The following is a 24,360-nucleotide window of genomic DNA, read 5'->3' as shown; positions in this document are numbered from 1 at the left end:
CGGCCTATAAGTGGGGGCCGAGTCTGACACTCGAAACGTCACGGCTCCTGGAATCCGTTGCACGGGCCTAGGACTTCGGTCGGTTCGTAGCTGTTGGTCGGTGAGTGCTCGCCTCGCGCCCCCCCGCCCCGGCCCGCACCCCCGAAAGCGGAGCTGGCATCTCCAGGAGGATGGGGGGTGCCGGGCGCCCGATGCTGGATGCACAATTCCGGGCTAGGCTGGGCCGGGGCATCTCTGGGCCTGTTTTGTGACTCGTGCGTTGGGGCCGTCTTTTGTGCCAGCCGCTTTAGTTGGGGTGAGGCGTCGTGGGTTGAGGGGCTTGTCGGGGAACCGTGGGACTTACTCCGGGTCTCATGGAGAGACCTTATTGGAAGGAATGCCTAAAAAAAAATCTTTGTTTTGCTTTGTTTTTGTTGTTCGGCCACACCCAGCTGCGCGCAGGGGTTACTTCTGGCTCTGCTCAGAAATCGCTCCTAGCTTGGGGGGCCATAAGCATGAAGTCAGTGGTGAATTAATTGTACAGTTTATTATCATTTCTATTAACATGGATATTTTGATGTACTTTTATTAAGAGCTTAATATAGTCCTTGAATATATTGATCTTCCATTTTAGGGAAACGTACAAATTTTATTGTGTGTTCTTTTTGGGGGGGCACTTGTTTGATGCTCAGGGGTTACTCCTTTTATGAACTCAGAAGTGGCTCCTGGTTTGGGGTACCATATGGGACCCCGGGGGATTGAACCACGGTCCGTCCTAGGCTAGCGCGTGCAAGCAGACGCCTTATGGCCTGAGCCACCGCTCCGGCCCCAAAAGATCTTTTTTGGGGGCACACTAGGGTGAAGGCCATGCATCACTTGCCCTCCACGATCTGGAACTGCGCGCTGCTGCGTCCCTCCCAGCCTGGCTAGGGGAACTCTTGGTGGCCGGAAAGGGATGACTGGGCCGGATGCGGTGGTCCCGCGGCTGGCTCCACGGGTTCTGGCGCAATTTTGGTTTGCTTTGCTTTGGTAATGGGCGCCAGCACCCCAAAGTGGTCCCCTACAGGTCCCCACCCCGCGATGCTCCACAGTCCTGTGGTTTCAGGGATTGAATCAGGTCGCCCACAATAAAACCCTCTTCAGCTATCTTCCTGGAGATTAATGTGTTGGGGGCGGGTAAGAGGGATGTAAGAGGGACATGGGATGTTAAGGATGCTATCCAGGTGTGTTGAATGCAAAACAAATACCCACTCTGCTGTTCAATCTCTCCAGATAGAGGAACCCAGAGAGATAGAACAGCGAGTAGACACTTGGCTTTGCACTCAGTGGGTATGAGGTCTCTTCCCCAGTAACCCGTGTGGTCCCTAGAGTGCAGAGTTGATCCCTGAATGCAGAGTCAGGAGTAAGACCTGAGAACAGACTTGTGTGGATCACAAACAAAAACAAAACAAAACAAAAATAAAATATACTAGTAGGAACCAAGACAAGACAAGGCACCTGAACAGGACAAGGCACCTGAACCAAGACAGGTACCTGAATTTAGGGTGTGCCATTTCATCTGCACATGCTTTAATTCTTGAATCAGTTACACTACTTCTAAAAGCCTCCTGAAATCTTTTTCCCTCTCGAATCTTCCTTAAGAGCTCAGTCTCCCTAAAAGAATTTAACTTTAATAAGAAAGGGATAAGTGACCAACCATTGTGCTAAGATATAATTAGAACTGAAGATATTTTCTACTCAAAATCTCTCCCTTTCAGCGTGAATTTGAACTGGTGTTTTGCATTTTACTGAACAGAGATAGTTATATTCAAAAGACATATGGTGGAGAAACAGACAAATACATCAAGACTTAACCTTCCCCTGGGGACCATTTTTCCTATGGAAAGTTTGAAGTTTTCTTTCCAAGGTGTTGGCAGGGTTACGAAGAGCTAGAGGACAGGAAGACTTGGCCAAGACTACAGGGCCTCAAGAAATAGTGTAGCAGGTAGGGGCTTTGCCATGTCATGAGAGTTCTTTTTCTTTTTCTTTTTTGTTTTTGGATCACACCCCGTCAGCGCTCAGGGGTTACTTCTGGCTCTACGCTCAGAAATCTCTCCTGGCAGGCTTGTGGAACCAAATGAGATGTTGGGATTTGAACCACTGTACTTCTGCGTGTAAGGCAAACACCCTACCTCCATGCTATCTCTCCTGCCCCATCATCAGAGTTCTTTTTTTTTTTTTTGGTTTTTGGGCCACACCGGTCGGTGCTCAGGGGTTACTCCTGGCTATCTGCTCAGAAATAGCTCCTGGCAGGCACGGGGGACCATATGGGACACCGGGATTCAAACCAACCACCTTTGGTCCTGGATCAGCTGCTTGCAAGACAAACACCACTGTGCTATCTCTCCGGGCCCGTCATCAGAGTCTATCCCCTGCACTTCACTTGGTTCCCTGAGTCCACCAGGAGAGATCCCTGAGTAGTTAGTAATAAGTCTTGGGCACTGCTGGTTATGGTCCATCCACCCCCTCCTAAAAAAGACTACAATTTACCTAGTCTGAAATTTTCTCTCTGCTTAAAATTAGCATAAGCTTGGGCTGTGAATAATCTAAAAATGTCTTGTCCAAATGTTCTGAAATAAGTTTATCTTCTGCAGGTTCCCTCCTTCTCCAGGAAGAAAAATGGCATCCATTGCTGTAGCACCACAGCCGGTATGAATTTCTAACAGTTGTTTCTTAACTCCCTCCCCCCCCCCAAGTATTTTGAGACCCTAATCTCCCTGCTTGGTTGCAGAGTGTAGTGGCCAGGGTGGCCAACCTCCCCTTGCTCAGCTCCACATATGACATCGTCTCCTCGGCTTACATCACTACCAAGGATCAGCATCCATACCTGAAATCAGTGTGTGAGATTGCAGAGAAGGGTGTGAAGACCATCACCTCAGTGGCTGTGACAAGTGCTCTGCCCATCATCCAGAAGCTAGAGCCACAGAGTAAGTTCTGATTTATTCCTCAAGACTGAGTCCAAGGCATGTGTTAGGAGTCAGCTCATGACTGGCTTGTATGTGTTGAATGCCAGCTTATACCCTGAGCACACAGTAAAGTCAAGTCAGAGTCCTTAAACTCCCAAGAAATAGGGTTCCTTTATCCAGAAGCTGCTAGTGATGACCCTCTTTGAAAAAAAATAAAGATCGTGTTTAGAATCATGGCAGATGTTCCTGATACTTAATATGTCCAGAGATCCACAGAAGAGAGAACTCAAGGGGCTGAATGCTTGTGGGAAGCCCAGGTTTAATCTCTGGCACTGTTTGGTCCCCTGAGCATTGCCAAGATCTGCCCCCAGCACTGAAGTGGGAATAGCTCTTGAGCACTACCAGATGTGGCCTATAAAACAAAGGAACATGGGACCAGAGCGACAGTACAATGCATAGGACTCTTACCTTCATGCAGGCAACCCAGATTTGCTCCCCAGCACCCCGTGTGATCCCCTGAGCCCTGCAAGGAGCAGTCTTTGAGCATAGACCCAAAAATAAATTCTGAGCACTGTCAGGTGTGCCCAAAATAAATAAAAACAAAACAAAGGAACAAAAAAAATTCCCCCAAATGCCTTAGTGTTGACTCCATGGGAGTTGCTGGGTCATACAAAGACACATCCATGCAAGGTGTATCTTCCCCTGGTAAGGCTGGGAGTTAGTCCATGTTTCTGTCTTCCCCCTTACCTCAAGATGATCAAACTAAGCATTAGTACTAAATTCATTTGGAAAATAGCAAAATCTGTCTCTAAAGGATTCTCATAATCCCCAAATATTATATTTTATACAATTTCTGCTCCCCCAAACACAGAATTGGGAGTAATCTCCAGCACAGTCAAGTATGGCTTTAGCTCTTGTCCCCCAAATAAATAAAATTAAAAATAGAAACAACCCCAATGCACTAGAACAGCTCTATAAAACATCTCTATAAAAATCACTCTTCCTTCCTTTTTTTTTTTTTTGGTTTTTGGGTCACACCTGGCAGCGCTCAGGGGTTACTCCTGGCTCTATGCTCAGAAATCACTCCTGGCAGGCTCAGGGGACCATATGGGATGCTGGGATTCCAACCACTGTCCTTTTGCATGCAAGGCAAATGCCCTACCTCCATGCTCTCTCTCCTGCCCCCTCTTTCTATTTCTTTTCTTTCTTTCCTCCCTCTCTCTCCTCTCTGTGTCTCTTTTTCTCTGTCTCTATCTCTCTGTGTCTCAAAACACAAACACCATCAGAAAGATTAAAAAAAAATATGTGTACTTTTTTAGGGAGAGTCAGGATTCTATTTCATACTGTTGGTGAATCCACATATACCACCCCTTACTGAAGGACATGTATATAGAGATTTAAACAGGCACACTAAGACTAATTCTGAGAATTTTTAGATTCCTTATTCCCTGAAAGAAGGTTCAGATGAAGATTCATATCTTTTGCCATGAACTTTAAGTACCAATTAATGAGGAAGTATGGTTTTCTTTTTTTCTCTTGAGGAAGAACTTCTTAGCCAACATCCTGTCTGGCTTGTTACTACCTCCGCCTACTACCCTGAATCCCCTTTTCATTCCCTGTCTTTAGAAAAAGATTGCCAGTAACTTGTTAAACTAGTTAGTCTTACTTTTAAAGCTAGAGAAACTAGACAATGAAGGGCAGCATTGCTAGAATCAGCATTGCTGATTCTTCAAATCAGGCTAATGTCTTAAGGTATAATATGTGTTTCTTCTTCACCTATACTTAATACTTTTTCTGTTTTTAATTTTTCTAGTTGCAGTTGCCAATACCTATGCTTGTAGGGGGCTAGACAAAATTGAGGAAAAACTTCCTATTCTGAATCAACCAACGAATGAGGTAAAGTTGGATTAATAATGTTAAGGCCTCTCATCTCACCTCAGATGTTTTCTAATTTTATTTTAAAATCATTATATGCAAATTTTTGTGTATATATATATATATATTATACCAATATTGTAAACTTGTGTGTCAGTGTGTGTTTTTATTTTTGGTTTTTGGCTATACCCTGTGGTGCTTGCAAGCAGCCGATCCAGGACCAAAGGTGGTTGGTTTGAATCCCGGTGTCCCATATGGTCTCCTGTGCCTGCCAGGAGCTATTTCTGAGCAGACAGCCAGGAGTAACCCCTGAGCACCGCCGGGTATGGCCCAAACACCAAAAAAAAAAAAAAAAAAAAAAAGAGTTACTCCTAGTTCTACACCCAGGAATTACTCCTGGTGGGTTTGGGGGACCATTTGAGATGCTGATGATCAAATCTGGGTCAGAGGAATGCAAGACAAGTGCCTTGATTGACTGTCTTCTCTCTCCATCCCCAGACTGGTGGTTTAGAGAGCGTACTGAAAGGAAGAATTAGCTGAAAAAACATCCAGCAGGATGGTCTTGGGACTCTGTGTTCAGAGACTCTCCTGACTTACTCTGATTACATGGAAAATTCCTCAGAACTTCGTTTGCTCACTAGGGATTTAGTTATTTTTTTTAAAGAGGGGCTAGAGAGAGAGTACAGCAGGTAGGGTACTTGCCTATACATTGCAAACCTGAAAATGATCCTTAACACTTTGTATGGTCCCCTGAACCCACCAGAATGATCCTTGAGCACAGAGAGCCTGGAGTAAGTCGCTCAATATCACTGAATGGGTCCAAGAAAACTCACAAAAATATCTGAGAAATGAATGATTTTTTAAAAATGATGTTGCTTCATTTGCTCCTCTAATAAGCCTTGCTTTGCTCCTCTAATAAGCCTTGCTTGGTGGGCAAATAGGGCGATGTGGAGGAAGGTAAGGTGGCATTGACTTTCAGTGACTTGCCCAAGACCGAAAGTTAGAGAGTGAACAGCCCTGATTCTTTCCTTAATTTTGTACCTATGCTCCTGAGCTAAGAACTGGGTGTCTTAGCTATGGTACTTTTAGGTTGTTGCCAGTGCCAAAGGTGCTGTGACTGGGGCAAAAGATGCTGTGACAACTACTGTAAACCAGTGCCAAGGAGTCTGTGACCAGCACAATCACGGGGGGGGTAATGGATAAGACTAAAGGAGTGATGACTGATGGTGTAAATAAGTCCAAGTTCTGTGGTCAATGATGCATCAACTCAGTTTTGGGAAGTCGGATGATGCAGCTGGTGAACAATGGAGTAGAAAATGCCCTTGCCCAGTCAGAACTGCTGGTAGACCAATACCTTCCTCTCACTGAGGAAGAATTAGGTAATTAAATGTTTTCTTGCAATTTACTTGGAAGTGGGGGGCACATTCTGTGGAGCTACTCCTGGTTTTGTGACCAGGAGGTGGACTTCATTCGCCATGCCCCATATGTGGTCATGAAATGAGGGCCAGCCACATAGAAGGCAAGTCCCCTTAATCTCTGTACAATCTCTCAGGCCCCTTATTTGATTTCTTAATTTGTTCTTTTTGAGGGGCATGCATAGTCATTCTCAGAGGCTCTGTGCTGAGAAATTAGTCCTGGGTGTGCTCAGGGGACCGTACCAGTCCCAGGGATTGAACCAGGGTTGTAGTCAAAGCAGCCACAGGTAAAATGTAAAATCCTTAACTCCTGTTTTATCTCTTTGCCCCTATGCAAACTTTTTAAAAGCAACTTCATTTTGATATTCTTTATTTATTACTCATTTATTTTGGTTATCAACCTGGCGAGTGCTCAGGAAGTTACTCCTGGATCTACACTCAGAAACTGCTTCTGGCAGCGTCGGGGACCATATGGGACACCCAGGATTTGAAAACACTGTCCTTCAGCTAGTGAGCAAATGGCCCTACCTCCATGTTATCTCTCTGGCCCCTGATATTCTTTAAAAACCAGAAAAATAGTGATAAGTGATAGCTTAGTGGTAGGCATTTGCCTTACAGGCTGCCGACCTGAGATGGACCTGATTAGATTCCCATCAATCCATATATTTCCCTGAGCCTACCAGGAGCGATTTCTGAGCACATAGCCAGGAGTAATCCCTGAGTGCTGGCTGGGTGTGGCCCCAAAACTAAATAAAATGAATTAAAAAAAAATAACAAAAAGTAGGACCTTAGATACAGTTCAAATAACAAAAAAGTAGGACCTTAGATACAAGTTCAAAAGGTTAAAGTCATACTTTGCATGCAAGAGGTCTGAGTTCAACCCCTTACACTTTACTTGGTCTCCCAAGCACCTTTGGGATTGATTCCTGAGCATGGATCTGAGAGTATCCCCTGAGCACTGCTGTTTGTGGCCCCCAATAAAAAATAATACTAGGGCCAGTGAGGTGGCGCTAGAGGTAAGGTGTCTGCCTTGCAAGCGCTAGCCAAGGAAGGACCGAGGTTCGATTCCCCCGACGTCCCCATATGGTCCCCCAAGCCAGGGGCAATTTCTGAGCGCTTAAGCCAGGAGTAACCCCTGAGCATCAAGCAGGTCTGGCCCGAAAAACCAAATAATAATAATAATAATAATAATAATAAAAGCACCCACCAAGAAAATTCTTTCTAAACATATAGAATTGTACAATCATATCCAGTTTTAGGCTTTTTTTTTTTGGGGGGGGGTCACACCCGGCAGTGCTCAGGGGTTACTCCTGGCTCCATGCTCAGAAATTGCTCCTGGTAGGCATGGGGGGACACATGGGATGCCGGGATTCAAAGCCGATACCTTCTGCATGAAAGGCAAATTGCCTACCTCCATGCTATCTCTCTACAGCCCCAGTTTTAGGCTTTTTATCACCTGAAAGAGCCTTCATGTCTATTTATGGTCAAATTCTATTTTTCCCTTAGACTACCACTACTCCCTTTGTCTTTATAAATTTTGCTTCTTAGGGCAATGAAATCTTTTATAGTATATAATAAGTTTTCAACTTAAATGTAGGAGCAATTAGCCCCTAAAGAGTATTTTGTTTGTTTGTTTTTGGGCCACACTCGGTGCTGCTCAGGGTTACTCCTGGCTATCTGCTCAGAAATAGCTCCTGGCAGGCACGGGGGGCCATATGGGACGCCGGGGATTCGAACCAACCACCTTTAGGTCCTAGATTGGCTGCTTGCAAGGCAAACACCACCGCTGTGCTATCTCTTCGGCCCCCTAAAGAGTATTTTTTATGACTGGATTGTCTTTAATGGAATTGCTTCATAAAGACCTGTTAAACCTTTAATGCCTAGTACACAATGAGAACTGTGTAGCCCAGGAAGCTCACACTAGTGAACAGAGATACATGTAGATGAAAATGACAGGCATAGTGGTTAAATTCTGAGGAGTCAAGCCCAACAGCAGACATTGAGCAGGAGGCATTAATGTGTACTTGCTAAGTGGGTACGTAGAAGGAACAGTGATCCGAGTTTGAATTCAAGCCGCCTTAACACGAGTTATTGCCCCTTCTATTTTACTTCAAGAGAAAGAAGCCAAGACAAATGGAAGGATTTGATACTGTTCAGAAGCCAAATTATTATATTAGACTGGGATCCTTGTCTTCCAAGCTCCGCTCACGTGCCTACCAGCAGCCCTTGGCAGGGTTAAGGAAGCTAAGCAGAAAAGCCAAGAAACCATTTCTCAGCTCCACTTCACTGTAAACATGGTGAGTAAATTTCAAGTTACAAAGGTGAGTTTATTTTTCTTGAGAAATGAGACACCATGTAATCATGAAAGCCAGTAATTCTTGTTTTTTTTTTTTTATTATTTGTTTGTTTTTGGACCAACACCCCGCAGCACTCATGGGTCATTCCTAGCTCTGATCACTTCTGGCAGGTTCAGAGGACCATATGGGATGCCAGGGATTGAATCAGGGGTTGGCTGTTTGCAAAGGCAAAAATGTCCTATCTGCGTGTGCTATTGCTCTGGCCCCAGAAAGCCCATAATTCTTACCTTCTTTTGTGAGCAACCCAGTAGAAAAATTGGCCAAGATATCTAGATTAACCAGGAATAGGAAGTATAGGTAGCTGAAACAGAAGAGATCTTACTCTGAGGAGTTCAGTTTACATGTATCCATCCTGCCCTCTTACACTGGCAGAGCTAGGTACTGTTAGCGCCTGTTTAGAGGCAGAGGTACTCTTGGATTCTCGAGAATTCAAGAGACTCCACTATGAAAAAGAAAACTAAAAATACACCTATACCTCCACTTACCGTACTTTTATAATTTATCCTAAAGGCTTGTATACTTGTTCAGAGTTGCAAAAGATTATAAGCAATGTATGTCAATTGAGAAAAATCCAATCTAGTTGATATATTACAAAGGGGTTTACTATGTATTACTTATAGTGCTTATAAGTTACAGAACAGTATACGATATACTTCCGTAGGAAGTGGAATTTCTTGGGAGTTTCTTAGAAGAGCCATAATGCAGTGCATAGGGCATTTACATTGTACATGGCCAGCCTTGGTTTGTTTTGTTTATTGTCATGGTTGTCATTTTTGGGTCACACCTGGCAGTGCTCAGGGTTTACTCCAGAAATCACTCCTGGAGGGAGAGCAGACCATATGGGATGTGGAGAATCAAACCCAGGTTGGCTGTGTGCCAAAGCAAGCACCCTACCCACAGTACTATTGTTTTGGCCCCAAGGAGATGACATATATAGTGTTTCTAGGATACTTTTATTTGTTTTGTTTTGTTTTATACTTTTATTTGTTTAATTTTGGGCCACACTCTGCTCAGGGCTTACTTCTGGCTCCTCACTCCAGAATTATTCTTGGTAGTATACCAAGAAGACCATATGACATGCTAGGATCAAACCAGGGTTGGCCACGTGCAAGCAGGTCTCCTATTCACTGTATTGTTATTCCAGACCCCAACCTAGGTTTGATCCCTGACATCCTTATGGGTCCCCCAAACCTGTCAGGAGTGACTGGCAACAGGGAAGAGAAAATTTTTTTTTTTTTTTGGTTTTTGGGCCACACCTGGTGACGCTCAGGGGTTACTCCTGGCTATGTGCTCAGAAGTCGCTCCTGGCTTGGGGGACCATATGGGATGCCGGGGGATCGAACCGCGGTCCGTCCAAGGCTAGCGCAGGTAAGGCAGGCACCTTACCTCTAGCGCCACCGCCCGGCCCCGGGAAGAGAAAATTTTAAGTTTTATTTCTTTAGCACTTTACCTTATATTTTTCACATATACCATAATAGATTTCAGTTGCCTTTGTCTTAACGTGGAATTATGTTGAGAAACAGTGGGCTTAATAGTTAAATACAAGCAGTTAAAACCTATGACTGGGGCCGGCGCAGTGGCGCTAGAGGTAAGGTGTCTGCCTTGCCAGCACTAACTTAGGACAGATCTCGGTTCGATCCCTCGGCATCCCATATGGTCCCCCAAGCCGAAGAGCGATAACCACTGAGTGTCACCGGGTGTAGCCCAAAAACCAAAAAAAAAAAAAAACAAAAACAAAACAAAAACTCAACCCCCCCCCCCCCAAAATAAACCAAACCTATGACTACTTGCTTTACTTATGTATTGATGATAAATAATAACAGCAGGAATTAATTTCTTTATACTTTATTTGGGGGGGGTGCACAACCAGTGGTTCTCAGGAGTAACTCCTAGATCTGCTCTCAGGAATTACTGCTAGCTGTGTTTGGGGGACCATATGCAATGCTAGGGATTGAACCCTAGCACTGGAAGATGTAAAGCAAGCATTGTACCCACTGTACTATTTCTCCAGCCCTGATACTTTATTTTTTTTGGGGGGGGGCCCACACCCGTTTGACACTCAGGGGTTACTCCTGGCTATGCGCTCAGAAATCGCCCCTGGCCCCGGAGAGATAGCACAGCGGTGTTTGCCTTGCAAGCAGCCGATCCAGGACCAAAGGTGGTTGGTTCGAATCCCGGTGTCCCATATGGTCCCCCGTGCCTGCCAGGAGCTATTTCTGAGCAGACAGCCAGGAGGTAACCCCTGAGCAACCCGGGTGTGGCCCAAAACCAAAAAAAAAAAAAAAAAAAAAAAGAAATCGCCCCTGGCTTGGGGGGGACCATATGGGATGCCAGGGAATCGAACCGCGGTTCGTCCTACGCTAGCGCTTACAAGGCAGACACCTTACCTCTAGCACCACCTTCCCGGCCCCCCTGATACTTTTTAAACTCTTAAAGAAATTCTTGATTTTGAAGTTGTCTGATTTACATCAGGGATCTGAGAATAGGCTAATACAAATATCTGATTTATGTCTTCCCTTGTCTTTTTCTGATGTTTTCTAGATTGAGTTTGCCAGGAAGAATGCACACAGTGCCAACCAGAAGCTCCACGGTGCTCAGGATAAGCTCTATCTGTCATGGTTAGGGTGGAAGAAAAGCATTGGTTATGATGAGACAGATGAATCCCATTGTGCTGAGGTAAGATGACTTGCCAGTCATCAGTATAGCCTAAAATAATCTCTTACATGTGTTTCCTTTGTTTATTTTTGTTTATTTTGTTATTTTTTGTTTTGGGCCATATCTGGTAGTACTTAGAGCTTATTCCTTTGCTCGGAATCACTCTTAGCCGTGCTTGAGGAAACCATAAGGGATGCTGGGATTGAGCCTAATGTTGGCTGCATGCAAAACAAATACCCTACTTATTATACTATTACTTCAGCCTCCCTGCCACCTTTTTTTTTAGAGTGGCACACTCAGTGATACTCGGGGGTTATCTCCTTGTTCTGTACTCAGGGACCACTTATAGCCAGACTTGGAGCATCATATGGGATGCTGGGGGTCAAAATACAGTGCATGGCCAAGGGCCCTACCCACTGTACTATTGTATAACCCCCTGTTATTTATTTTTGTATAACCCCTTTTATAATAAAAAAAGTTTTTTGTTTGTTTGTTTAATTGTTTGGTTTTGGTCACATCCAGCAGCACTCTGGGGTTACTCCTGGCTCTATGCTCAGAAATTGCTCCTGGCAGGCTTGGGGAACCATATGGGATTCTGGGATTCGAATTACCCATTTGTCCTGAATCAGCTGTGTGCAAGGCAAATGCCCTACTACTGTGCTATCTCTCCAGCTTCTACATGTGCTTTCGATAGCAATATTTTTTCTAGCATCTTATTTGAGGAGTGAATATTTTATTTTATTTATTTACTTATTTACTTTGTGTTTTGGCCCACACCTGGCGACGCTCAGGGGTTACTTCTGGCTATGCACTCAGAAAATAGCTCCTGGCTTGAGGGATCATATGGGACACCGTGGAATCGAACCTCGGTCTGTCCTAGGCTAGTGCATGCAAGGCAGACGCCTTATGCCCTGCACCACCGCTCCAGCCCCAAGAGTGAATATTTTAAATCCGCCTCCTAACAAGGCGCATATTTTTTAGACTAAGATGATGAGCTTCTGGGGAAAATCTATGCCCGCCCAGTGATTCCCGACTGTGAGTGTTGCCTGTGCGTGTTTTTCCACTGTCCTGTCTCTGAAACCTCTTGGGTAGTGGGCCGAAAAGGGCCCAGAAAAATAGCACTCCCAGAGGCTCCAGAAGAGCGCGGCCCGCCACTCTTTCTACCCCAATGAACCCCACCACAACACGCAGAAAAAATTACATTACAAGCGGAAAATGGGGAAACCTCACAGGCAAATCAACATGCACAGAGAATGAAGACGATATCTCGGATGACCTAAAAAACTTCGACCATCTAATTAACCTCTCAGATAAGGAGTTTAGAATAGCATATGGAAGATGTTTGTAGAACTCAAAGAAAGCATTAGAGCGATCTGAACAATAACACAAAGACAGAAATCAGAAAACTCCAAACTGAAATAACAGATCTGAAAAACACGGTAGCTGAACTGAAAAACCCAGTAGATGGCCTCGCCAGCAGGGTAAAAAGCAGCTGAGGACAGAATCGGCGTGTTGGAAGATGAGATGCAGAAAAACTCAACACAAAAGCCACACAGAAGAAAAACTTTAACAATTGGAAATTAAACACCTGCTACTGAACAACCAGTGAGTCCGAGATGAAATCAAAGAGGAAATCAAAACTCCCCTGGAAACAAATGATAATGAAGACACAAACTGCCAGAATCTATGGGACACAGCAAAAGCGGTCCTGAGAGGAAAATTTATAGTTTTGCAAGCACACATCAGGAAGGAAGAAGGGGCCTACCTGAATAACTTAATGATGCAGCTCATAAAATTAGAAAATGACCAACAAAAGTAACCAATTATAGGGAGACAGAAGGAAATAACAAAACTGAAAGCAGAAATCAATGAAGTGGAAAACCAAAAAAACAATCCGAAAATCAGCGAAAGCAGAAGTTGGTTCTTTGAAAAAATAAACAAGATTGATAGACCATTGGCAAAACTCACAAAGAGAGAGAAACCTGATAACTCGTATTAGAAATGAGAAGGGGGGGCCGGGCTCGGTGGCGCTAAAAGGTAAGGTGCCTGCCTTGCCTGCGCTAGCCTTGGACGGACCTCGGTTCGATCCCCCGGTGTCCCATATGGTCCCCCAAGCAGGAGCAACTTCTGAGCACATAGCCAGGAGTAACCCCTGAGCGTTACCGGGTGTGGCCCAAAACCAAAAAAAAAAAAAAAAAAAAAAGAAATGAGGAAGGGGGAGATCATGACAGATACTGCAGAGATCCAAAGGGTAATCAGAGACTACTTTGAGAAATCTTTATACTACTAAACATGAGAACCTAGAAGAAATGGATAAATTCTTGGATACTTATAACCTTCCACAATTAAGTAAGGAGGATATAGCATATCTAAACACCCCCATCACTACTGAGGAAATTGAAACTGTAATCAAACATCTGCCTAAAAAGAAAAGCCCAGGCCCAGAGGATTTACTAATGAATTCTTTCAAACCTTTCAAGAGGAGCTACTACCAATCCTAGCCAGGTTCTTCCATGAAATTGAAAAAACAGGAACACTCCCAAACAGCTTTTATGAAGCCAACATCACCTTGATACCAAAACCAGACAGAGATGCTGCCAAAAAAAAAAAAATTACAGACCAATATCCCTGATAAATGCAGATGCAAAGATCTTCAACAAAATTCTGGCAAATAGGATCCAATGCATCATCAACAAGATACACTATGACCAAGTAGGTTTCATCCCAGGAATGCAAGGATGGTTTAACATCCATAAATCTATCAATATCATACACAACATCAACAACAAGAAAATAAAAATCACATGATCATATCAATAGATGTAGAGAAAGCATTTTAAGGCCCAACACCCATTCTTGATCAAAACTCTCAGCAAGATGGGAACGGAAGGAACCTTTCTCAATCTAGTTGAAGCCATCTACCGCAAGCCAATGGCAAATATTATCCTCAATGGAGAAAAACTAAAAGCCTTTCCTCTAAATTCTGGTACAAGACAAGGCTGTCCGCTCTCACCACTCCTCTTCAACAAAGTACTGGAAGTGCTTGCTATAGTGACCAGGCAAGAAAAAGATATCAAGGGAATCCAGATAGGAAAGGAAGAAGTCAAGCTCTCACTGTTTGCAGATAACATGATACTCTACTTAGAAAACCCTAAAGACTCTACCAAAAAGCTTCTAGAAACAATAGACTCATATAGCAAGGTGGCAGGCTACAAAATTAACACACAGAAATCAATGGCCTTTTTATACACCAATAATGATAGGGAAGAAATGGACGTCAAGAAGGCAATCCCATTCACATTAGTGCCACACGAACTCAAATATCTTGGAGTCAACTTGACCAAAGACGTGAAGGACCTATACAAAGAAAACTATAAAGCCCTGCTCCAAGAAATAAGAGAGGACACACGGAAATGGAAACACATACCATGCTCGTGGATTGGCAGGATTAACATCATTAAAATGGCAATACTCCCCAAAGCATTGTACAGATTTAATGTGATCCCTCTAAAGATACCCATGACATTCTTCAAAGAAGTGGATCAAACACTTATGAAGTTCATCTGGAACAATAAACACCCTCGAATAGCTAAAGCACTCCTAGGGAAAAGGAGTATGGGAGGCATTACTTTCCCCAACTTTAAACTGTACTGCAAAGCAATAGTTATCAAAACAGCATGGTATTGGAATAAAGACAGACCTTCAGATCAGTGGAATAGGCTTGAGTTCTCAGACAATGTTCCTCAGACATACAATCACCTAATTTTTGACAAAGAAGCAAGAAATCCTAAGTGGAGCAGGGAAAATCTCTTCAACAAGTGGTGCTGGCAGAACTGGCTAGCCACTTGCAAAAAAGCGAACATAGACCCCCCAGTTAACATCATGTACGAAGGTAAAATCTAAATGGATTAAAGACCTTGATATCAGACCTGATACCATAAGGTATATAGAACAACACGTAGGTAAAACACTCCATGACATTGAGGACTAAAGGCTTCTTCAAGGAGGAAACTGCACTTTCAAACAAGTGGAAGCAGAGATCAACAGATGGGAATACATTAAGCTGAGAAGCTTCTGCACCTCAAAAGAATAGTGCCCAGGATACAAGAGCCACCCACTGTGGTGGGAGAAACTACTCACCCGATACCCATCAGATTAAAGGGCTAATATCCAAAAATATACAGGGCACTGACCAGAACTTTACAAGAAAAAACATCTAATCCCATCAAAAAATGGGGAGAAAAAATGAACAGACACTTTGATAAAAAAGAAATACAAATGGCCAAAAGGCACATGAAAAAATGCTCCTCTCACTGATCATCAGGGAGATGCAAATCAACACAATTGCTGAGATACCCATCTCACACCACAGAGATTGGCACACATCACAAAGAATGAGAACAATCGGTGCTGGTGGGGATGTGGAGAGAAAGGAACTCTTATCCACTGCTGGTGGGGAATGCTGTCTAGTCCAACCTCTATGGAAAGTGATATGGAGATTCCTCCAAAAAACTAGAAATTGAGCTCAATACAAATCCAGCTATACCACTCCTTAGGATATACTCTAGGAACACAAGAAATACAATACAAAAACCCCTTCCTCACACTATGTTTATTTGCAGCACTATTCACAATAGCCAGGCTCTGGAAACAACCAAGATGCCCTTCACCAGACGAATGGCTAAAGAAACTGTAGGTTACATTTAACAATGGAATATTATGCAGCCCATCAGGAGAGATGAAGTCATGAAATCTTCCTATACATGGATGTACATGTAGTCTATTATGCTGAGTGAAATAAGTCAGAGGGAGAGAGAGAGAGAGAGACGCAGAATAGTCTCACTCATCTATGGGTTTTAAGAAAAATAAAAGTCATCTTTGCAACAATCCTCAGAGACAATGAGAGGAGGGCTGGAACTTCCTGCTCACTTCATGAAGCTCACCACAAAGAGTGGTGAATGCAGCTATAGAAATAACTACACAGAGAACTACCATAATCATGTGAATGAATGAGGGAACTTGAAAGTCTGTCTAGAGTACAGGTGGGGGTGGGGTGGATGGAGGGAGATTTGGGACAGTTGGTTGTGGGACTGTTGCACTGGTGAAGGGGTGTTCTTTACATGACTGAAACCTAATCACAATCATTTATGTAATCAAGATGTTTAAATAAATAAAAAAATACTAAAAAAATACAAGATGAAAGAAAATTCTTTTTTTTTTTTTTTTTTTGGTTTTTGAGCCACACCCGGCGATGCTCAGGGGTTACTCCTGGCTGTCTGCTCAGAAATAGCTCCTGGCAGGCACGGGGGACCATATGGGACACCGGGATTTGAACCAACCACCTTTGGTTCTGGATCGGCTGCTTGCAAGGCAAACGCCGCTGTGCTATCTCTCCGGGCCCTGAAAGAAACTTCTTATGTCACAAAATAGTGGAAAAAAAAAAGATGATGAGCTTCTTTATGTCTTTTGTTTTAGAACCATACCCAGCACCACCAGTGCTCAGAATTACTCCCAGCTGAATCCTCAGGAGACCATGTCATGCTGAGGATCACACCTGGAACTTTTGCATGGAAAGCATGAGTTCATCCTATTGAGTTATTTCCTTGGACTAGAAAGAAAGATGCACTTCTTTTTTTGTTGTTTGGTTTGGTTTTTGGTTTTTGGGTCACACCCGGCAGTGCTCAGGGGTTACTTCTGGCTCTATGCTCAGAAATCGCTCCTGGCAGGCTCGGGGACTATCTGGGATGCCGGGATTCAAACTATTGTCCTGCATGCAAGGCAAATGTCCTACCTCCATGCTATCTCTTCGGCCTGAAAGATGCACTTTTTTTTTTTTTTTTTTTTTGGTTTTTGGGCCACACCCGGTGGTGCTCAGGGGTTACTCCTGGCTGTCTGCTCAGAAATAGCTCCTGGCAGGCACGGGGGACCATATGGGACACCGGGATTCGAACCAACCACCTTTGGTCCTGGATCAGCTGCTTGCAAGGCAAACGCCGCTGTGCTATCTCTCCGGGCCTGAAAGATGCACTTTTTAAGTCTTTGGCACTAGTTAAAATTCCCCATCAGTTATTTTTCAGAAGTTTACTGGGCCAGGTTATTCAAAACTCTTAGCTATGTTCCTTATAATGAAATGTGAATAATACTACTCCCCTTATAGTTGTAAGAGAAAGTTTTCGTTGTTATTTTGGGCCACACCTTGCAGTGCTCAGGGGTTATTTCTGGCTCTTCACTCAGAAATCACTCCTGGTGGTGCTGGGGACCATATGGGATGCTAAGGATTGAACCTGGGTTAGCCATCTGTGAGGCTAATGCCTTCCCCAGTGTGCTATCACTCTGGCCCCTGTAAGAATTTTTTTTGTTTTTTTGCCAAGTAGGGACATTCTTTTATTTATTTTTTAATATCTTTATTTAAACCCCTTGATTATAAATATGATTGTAGTTGGGTTTCAATCATATAAAGAACACCCCCCCCCTTCACCAGTGCAACATTCCTATCACCAATGTCCCAAATCCTCCCCCACCCCCATTCACTTGTACTCAAGGCTTTCTACTTTAAGTGAAAGAATCTAGGGCCAAAGAGAATACTCCATGGATTCTGGAGTTAATGTAGTTGCATGGTGTAGCTCAAAAATTCTAAAATAAAAAAATTTAGGGGGGAGCCCATACCCAGTGACACTCAGGGGTTACTCCTAGCTATGCGCTTGCGCTCCTACAAACAACAAAAACAAACAAAAACAAGCCAGGAGTGACTTCTGAGCATACAGCTAGAAGCAACCTCTGAGCGTCACCGGGTGTGGCCCCAAAACAACAACAACAAAAAAAACCCTAAACAAACAGAAATCACTCCTGGCTTGGGGGACCATATGGGACTCCAGGGATTGAACCGAGGTCCTTCCTGGGTTAGCTTTGTACAAGGCAAATGCCCTACCATTGTGCTATTGCTCTGCCCCCCCCTTAAAAAGAAAATTTTGGGGGTGGGTTTTGGGTTATACCTGGCAGTGCTCAGGAGTTACTTCTGGCTCTATGCTCAGAAATCGCTCCTGGCAGGTTTGGGGGATCATATAGGATGCTGGAATTCGAACCACCGTCCTTCAGCTTGCAAGGCAAACGCCTTACATCCATGCTATCTCTCCGGCCCCTAAAAAGAAAATTTTTAAGTGAAAGAATTCATTTATGTTAGATACCCTTACATTGCTAGCTTTTGTTGAATTAATCTTTTATAACATTCTTAGAGACTCTATTAATTCTTACACTTTAATTTTAGCACATCGAATCACGTACTCTTGCTATTGCCCGGAACCTGACACTTCAGCTGCGGACCACATGTCACACGCTCCTGACCAACGTCCAGGGTTTACCACAGAACATCCAAGATCAGGCCAACCACTTGGCCGTGATGGCTGGTGACATCTACTCTGTGTTTCGTGGTGCCGGCTCCTTTAAAGAGGTGTCCGACAACCTTCTCACTTCTAGCAAGGGGCAGCTGCAGAAAATGAAAGAGTCCTTAGATGATGTGATGGATTACCTTGTTAACAACACGCCTCTCAACTGGCTGGTAGGTCCCTTTTATCCTCAGCTGACCGAGACCCAGAATATGCAGAACCAAGGTGAGGACAGAGCCAACTAGGAGAACTAGCAGTCTGAGCACAAAACACATTAAGCCTGTCTCTGTCACCAGTGCCTGGCACAGCTGGTAGAAAATGAAGGAGTTTTTAAATGATATGATGGTACTTCCCTTTACAATGAAATTGAGCTAGACAACTTTGAATTGGAGAAGTAACTAGTTAGGTAAACAGAATGGGTTTCCATTGCAGCTCTTCCTGCCTTTTGAGCTTTAAAATTTCTAGGCAGTGAGTTTTGTTGCTTAGCTGGCTGGTAAGAGTATAATAGCCTAGTCAAAGCCTAGATAGAACTCACAACAAGCTCCAGCTCCTTTGTAGTCTAGTTCTGTTGCAATTGTTGCTGTTGTTTGTGTTGGATACAAACTACAAATAGGCTGTACAGGTATCATCTGGTGCTTGCTCCAGTTTGGCTTCATTACTAATTTTTCTCACAATACTTGTTTATACAACTTTTTGATTTTCATAAAAGAATTCCCCTGTTGGATTCAATAAAATTCACCGCAGAATAGATCAATTTTATGCTTTGTGTTTCATGTGCTACGTGTGCTGCTTTCATTGAACTGCTTGGTCTACATGACAGATTTATTGATTAACATACCTTACATACATTCCAGTTGACCTTGTGTAGAATTTGACAATGATACATTGGAAAACAAATGTAAATAGGATTTAACAAGTTAAATTTTTGTGTGCTTGTAAGAATTCTACTAGTGGACAGTTATTCTCTTCAATTGCCCATTTACTGGAGTGCTGAAAGTTGGTGGGTGAGGGTTGTTTGCTTTATTAAATTTTTTAAAATGCTTTTTAAAAAATGTTTTGGTTTTTGGGCACACCTGGGAATGTTTAGGGGTTACTCCTGGCTCTGCACTCAGAAATCGCTCCTGGCAAGCTCGGGGATCATATGGGATGCCGGTGATCAAACTTGGGTCTGTCCTGGGTCCTCTGCATGCAAGGCAAAGGCCCTACCACTGTGCTATTGCTTCAGCCTGTTTGTTTTTTTGTTCTTTTGGTTTGGAGGCCTCACTCCGTGGTGTTCAGGAGTTGCTCCTGGAGTGCTCAAGGATTGAATGCCTCCTGCATTCAAACACGGAGGCACCCACTGCTCAATTTGACTGGCTTTAAACACAAAAACAAAAACAAAAACACGAGGCAGTCCATTTGCTTTATTATATTATTTGTGTGTATGTGTGTGTCTGGTGGTGGTGTGGGTGGGGGGAATTTAGGTCATACTTGGTGATGTTCAGAGCTTTCTTCTGACTATACTCAGGTATCTCTCTTGGAAGTGCTCAGAGGATCATACGTGATACCAGAGATTGAAACAAGGTTGTCCCTGTGAAGGTATCACCTGACCTCTGCATAATTCCTTTGGCTTTATCATATAGTTTTTTTTTTCTTCTTAAAAAACCTTTGGTTAAGAAAACAAAAACAGGGGCCAGAGAGATAGCATGGAGGTAAGGCGTTTGCCTTTCATGCAGAAGGTCATCGGTTAGAATCTCAGCGTCCCATATGGTCCCCTGGAGCAATTTCTGAGCATGGATCCAGGAGTAACCCCTGAGCACTGCCAGGTGTGACCCAAAAACCACAAAACAAAAACAAAAAATCTTTGGTGTTGGGGGCCGGAGAGATAGCATGGAGGTAGGGCATTTGCCTTACATGCAGAAGGATGGTGGTTCAAATTCCAGCATTCCATATGATCCCCCAAGCCTGCCAGGAGCGATTTCTGAGCCATAGAGCCAGGAGTAACCTCTGAGCACTGCCGGGTGTAATCCAAAAGCCAAAAACAAACAAACAAACAAACAAAAAAAAACATTTGGTTTTGGGGGCTGGAGGGAAGCAAAGTGGGGAGGGCATTTACCTTGCATGTGGCAGACCTGGGTTTGATCCCCGGCATTTCATTTGGTCTCCCAAGCAACCACCAGGAGTGATTCCTGTATGTGGTGCCAGGAGTAATCCCTGAGCACCACTGAATATGGCCCAAAAACCAAAAAAAAATTGTTTTTTGTTTATCAATCACTCCCAGTGTTCAGACCTTATTCCTGGCTCTAAGCTCAGAAACACTCCTAAGGGCTTGATTATAAGGGATTGAGTCGGGCCAGAGAGATAGCACAGCGGTGTTTGCCTTGCAAGCAGCCGATCCAGGACCTAAGGTGGTAGGTTCGAATCCTGGTGTACCATATGATCCCCCGTGCCTGCCAGGAGCTATTTCTGAGTAGACAGCCACGAGTAACCCCTGAGCACCACCGGGTGTGGCCCGAAAATCAAGGAAAAAAAAGAAAAAAAAAAGAAAGTGAAGTCATGTTTTCAACATGTACCAGTAGCGCCATCTTCTGAAAAATTTTCACAGTAATGCAAATCAATGAAATTTAAAATATGAAATTTCAATGATGGCAGAGGTTTGCAAAAGGATCCTCTTGTTACACAGAGTCTGTAAGTTTCTAGTGTGGTCAGTGATTTTCTTGACGAGAATATGGTGCTTATGTGCCTATTTTCTGTCTGCAGAAAGAGACACATGTTTTTCCTCATTAGTTTCATAGTAATCATCTGATTCTGAATTTGTTTATCTGATTCCACCTTGATGGCTAGTCTCAGTGAAAAACTCCCTACACTATTGCTTTATAAATCTAACTTATACTTAATTGTGTTAATGAAAGTGGGATTAATTTTATAAATGTACAAAATTATTTCTTGGGCCATTTTTTGAACCTCATATAAAGATGGTCAGACACACAGGTTCAAAGACAGGTTAAGATGCTTGCATATGGCTGACCCTGGTTCATCCTTAATACTGCATATATTCCCTCAACACCTCCCAGGAGTAATCATTGAGCACAGCTAGGGAGTGACCCCAAAACAATCAAGCAAAACATTGTAATTACAGTCACTACTACAGTTGAAAATAGCTCCAGTTGGGTTGATGTGATAGTACAGTGGGTAGGGTGCTTACCTTGCATATAGTCAGCCTAGGTTAGATTCCAGACATCCCATATGGTTGCCTGAGCACTAAGAGTAATTACAGAGTGTTTTTGGGTGTGGCCCCAAGACAAAAATAAATAAATGAATAAATAAGCTCCACAAAACCCAGAAAGACTGGCTCCAGCTCAGCTACCAGACCCCCCCCCCCCCATTTCTTTCTCGGCCTCATGTGAGCTTTTCAGTAATGGTCCCCAGAGGTGAAAGTTAGACACCTTGAGTCATTCCAGAAATAGAGTAGGCAAATAATTGCAAGAACTAAACAAAGGTTTATTTTAATTAATTTTGGTTTTGGGGCCATACCCGACTGAGCTCAGGGTTTACTCTTGGCAGGCTCAGGGGACCATATGGGATGCTGGGAATTGAACCCAGTCCGACATCCTGAATCAGCTGTGTGCAAGGCAAATGCCCTAGCACTGTACTATCTTTCCGGCACTCAGGGATTACTCCTGGGTCTGCGCTCAGAAATCGCTTCTGGCAGGCACAGGGGACCATATGGGATGCCGGGACCTGTTCTGGATTGGCTGGGTGCAAGGCAAATGCCCTACCGCTGTGCTATCTCTCCAGCCCCCTGAACTAGTTCTTAATGTTCACTTTAACCTCTATTTGTTATTTGATATTACCAAGTATAAAACAGATCTGAGCCTGAAACAAGAAAGCAAGCTGTCCTCTCTCCTATCAGAGGTCTGGGGTGCTAAAATAGAAGAATAGTATCTATGACATGGGTAAAAGATTGGGCTCAATTTTCACTTTGCCACTTAATTCTTTTTACAGTTAGTTTTCTAATTTATTTCTTTGGTTAGTTTGATTTGGGGCATTTGGCAGTGCTAATGGTTACTTCTTTAAAAGTGTTGGTATGAGTGGGATTCCCTCATAACTCGACTGGGGAATATATGGTACCAGGGACAATAGGCACAAACCAATTTATTTCATGTTTGTTACAATAGAAAAACAAATGGAATTCTCAAAATTTTGGTTAACAAGGGTCAGTTTGAAATAATTGTTTTATCTCTTCATGGCTTACTAAGAGTCAGTTTCTATGGATTTACCAGGCTATAGCAGGTTCTACTTGACTCTTCTGTATTACTGTTTTAGCTCACTGAGTTTAGATTACACTGTAACTATACCATCAGATTTCCTGTGATACTACTGGGCTGACACTATAAAAATTTTGAGGTGTTGTGCAACTGCCTCATAGATTTATAGATCTGAAATAAATTTGATGGCTTGGCAATTTGATAAGGTTAAGAAGACTATCTGGGATGTTTCTCTCGGAGGGTGGTGCTGGGCTTCTGTGGTTTATGCAGAAAGGGGAATCTGTCCCCACCCATTTTGAGAATTTCACAGAGATATCAGCCTGGACAACTGACAGACACTATTTTCTTTTTCTTCATGATCATTTAAAATAAAACTGGTACACAGCATTAAATTTACCATTTGGTCTTTCTTTTTTTCTCAGAGGGAAATAATTTAAATCAAAGAATTTTATATTTCTTCCCACATATATTGTTTTGTATTAGGAAATGACATTGCAATCCATTTCACTACAATATTACAAAATATTTACAAGAAAATACTGATAACTCAAACACAAAAGGCTAGTTGGGGTGAATTAAGCTTTTTTTCCTTTTCAGAAATCTCTATGCCAGTGCCTTTTGCATACCAGGAAAACCAGGAGAAATAAATAACAAATATTCCCAATCAGGGTACTGAGATCCCCCCACACCAGACGGGTCTTCAGGGTCACGCCTGGTTAATTGGGCCCTGGGGGGAGGGGGAGAGATATTCCTCCCTATGCATCCACAAACTACAGAGGCAGGGCTGCACCCGGAAGACTCCACATGCCAGTTCTTCTGTTTCTCTTCAGCTGGTATGTTGGGGGATCTGGGCAGGAAGCTAGCCATAGGCTTACCACTTAGTCCAGGGGACTGAGATCCCCCCACCCCAGACTGGACCCCATTCAGGAGTTCTCTTCTTACTATTATTCATTGTGAAAAGTGCGTGGGCGCAAATATACTTTTTAACAACACCCAAAAATATTCTTAAATCTCGACTGTTTTTAGGAAAAAAATGGAATTCCCTAGATTTGGAGGATAATATTCAAACAGGTCTCTAAAATCAGTGTATATGTAGACGTGACTTCCTATACAGTGGTCCTCTCTGACTACCAAGCCTAATCCATAATCAATTCATCTATACAATGTATATATCCCCTCTGACATATTTCCCCTCCTTCACACAGAGCCCCTTCTACTCCCTCATCTCCCAATCGGATTCATTATCTTCCCCTTAATTAACCCCCTTTACCCTCAGTTCTTTAATTTATTAGGCACCAAGACCGACCTCCTGCCCCAGATTCTGCCCTTTCGCTCACCCCTACAGAGCTCATTATTACTCCCTAACTCTCCCACCAACCCCCAACCATCAGTACCTCACATTTACCCATTTTAACTTGAGTACTACACAGTTCTAATCACAGAACAAAGTCTTGCATTGGATTTAACAACCCTCAATTATTTCAAAAGACATAAAATGGACCCAT

General features: G+C 43.3%; 1 protein-coding gene across 1 annotated transcript; it reads left to right on the top strand.

The window, feature by feature from the left end:
* On the top strand, positions 1 to 18,912 carry PLIN2 (perilipin 2). Its single transcript, XM_049769402.1, is given in 11 exon segments — positions 1 to 100; positions 2,613 to 2,667; positions 2,750 to 2,945; positions 4,738 to 4,820; positions 5,889 to 5,948; positions 5,950 to 6,178; positions 8,330 to 8,343; positions 8,345 to 8,435; positions 8,438 to 8,511; positions 11,113 to 11,247; positions 18,491 to 18,912. Coding segments are annotated over 10 exon segments (1,308 nt in total). The 5' UTR covers positions 1 to 100; positions 2,613 to 2,637; the 3' UTR covers positions 18,887 to 18,912.
* The last annotated feature ends 5,448 nt before the right edge of the window (positions 18,913 to 24,360 follow it).

Source organism: Suncus etruscus, chromosome 1 (genome assembly GCF_024139225.1).
Source record: "Suncus etruscus isolate mSunEtr1 chromosome 1, mSunEtr1.pri.cur, whole genome shotgun sequence".
NCBI lineage: Eukaryota > Metazoa > Chordata > Mammalia > Eulipotyphla > Soricidae > Suncus > Suncus etruscus.
This window is presented reverse-complemented; position numbering and strand designations above follow the sequence as displayed.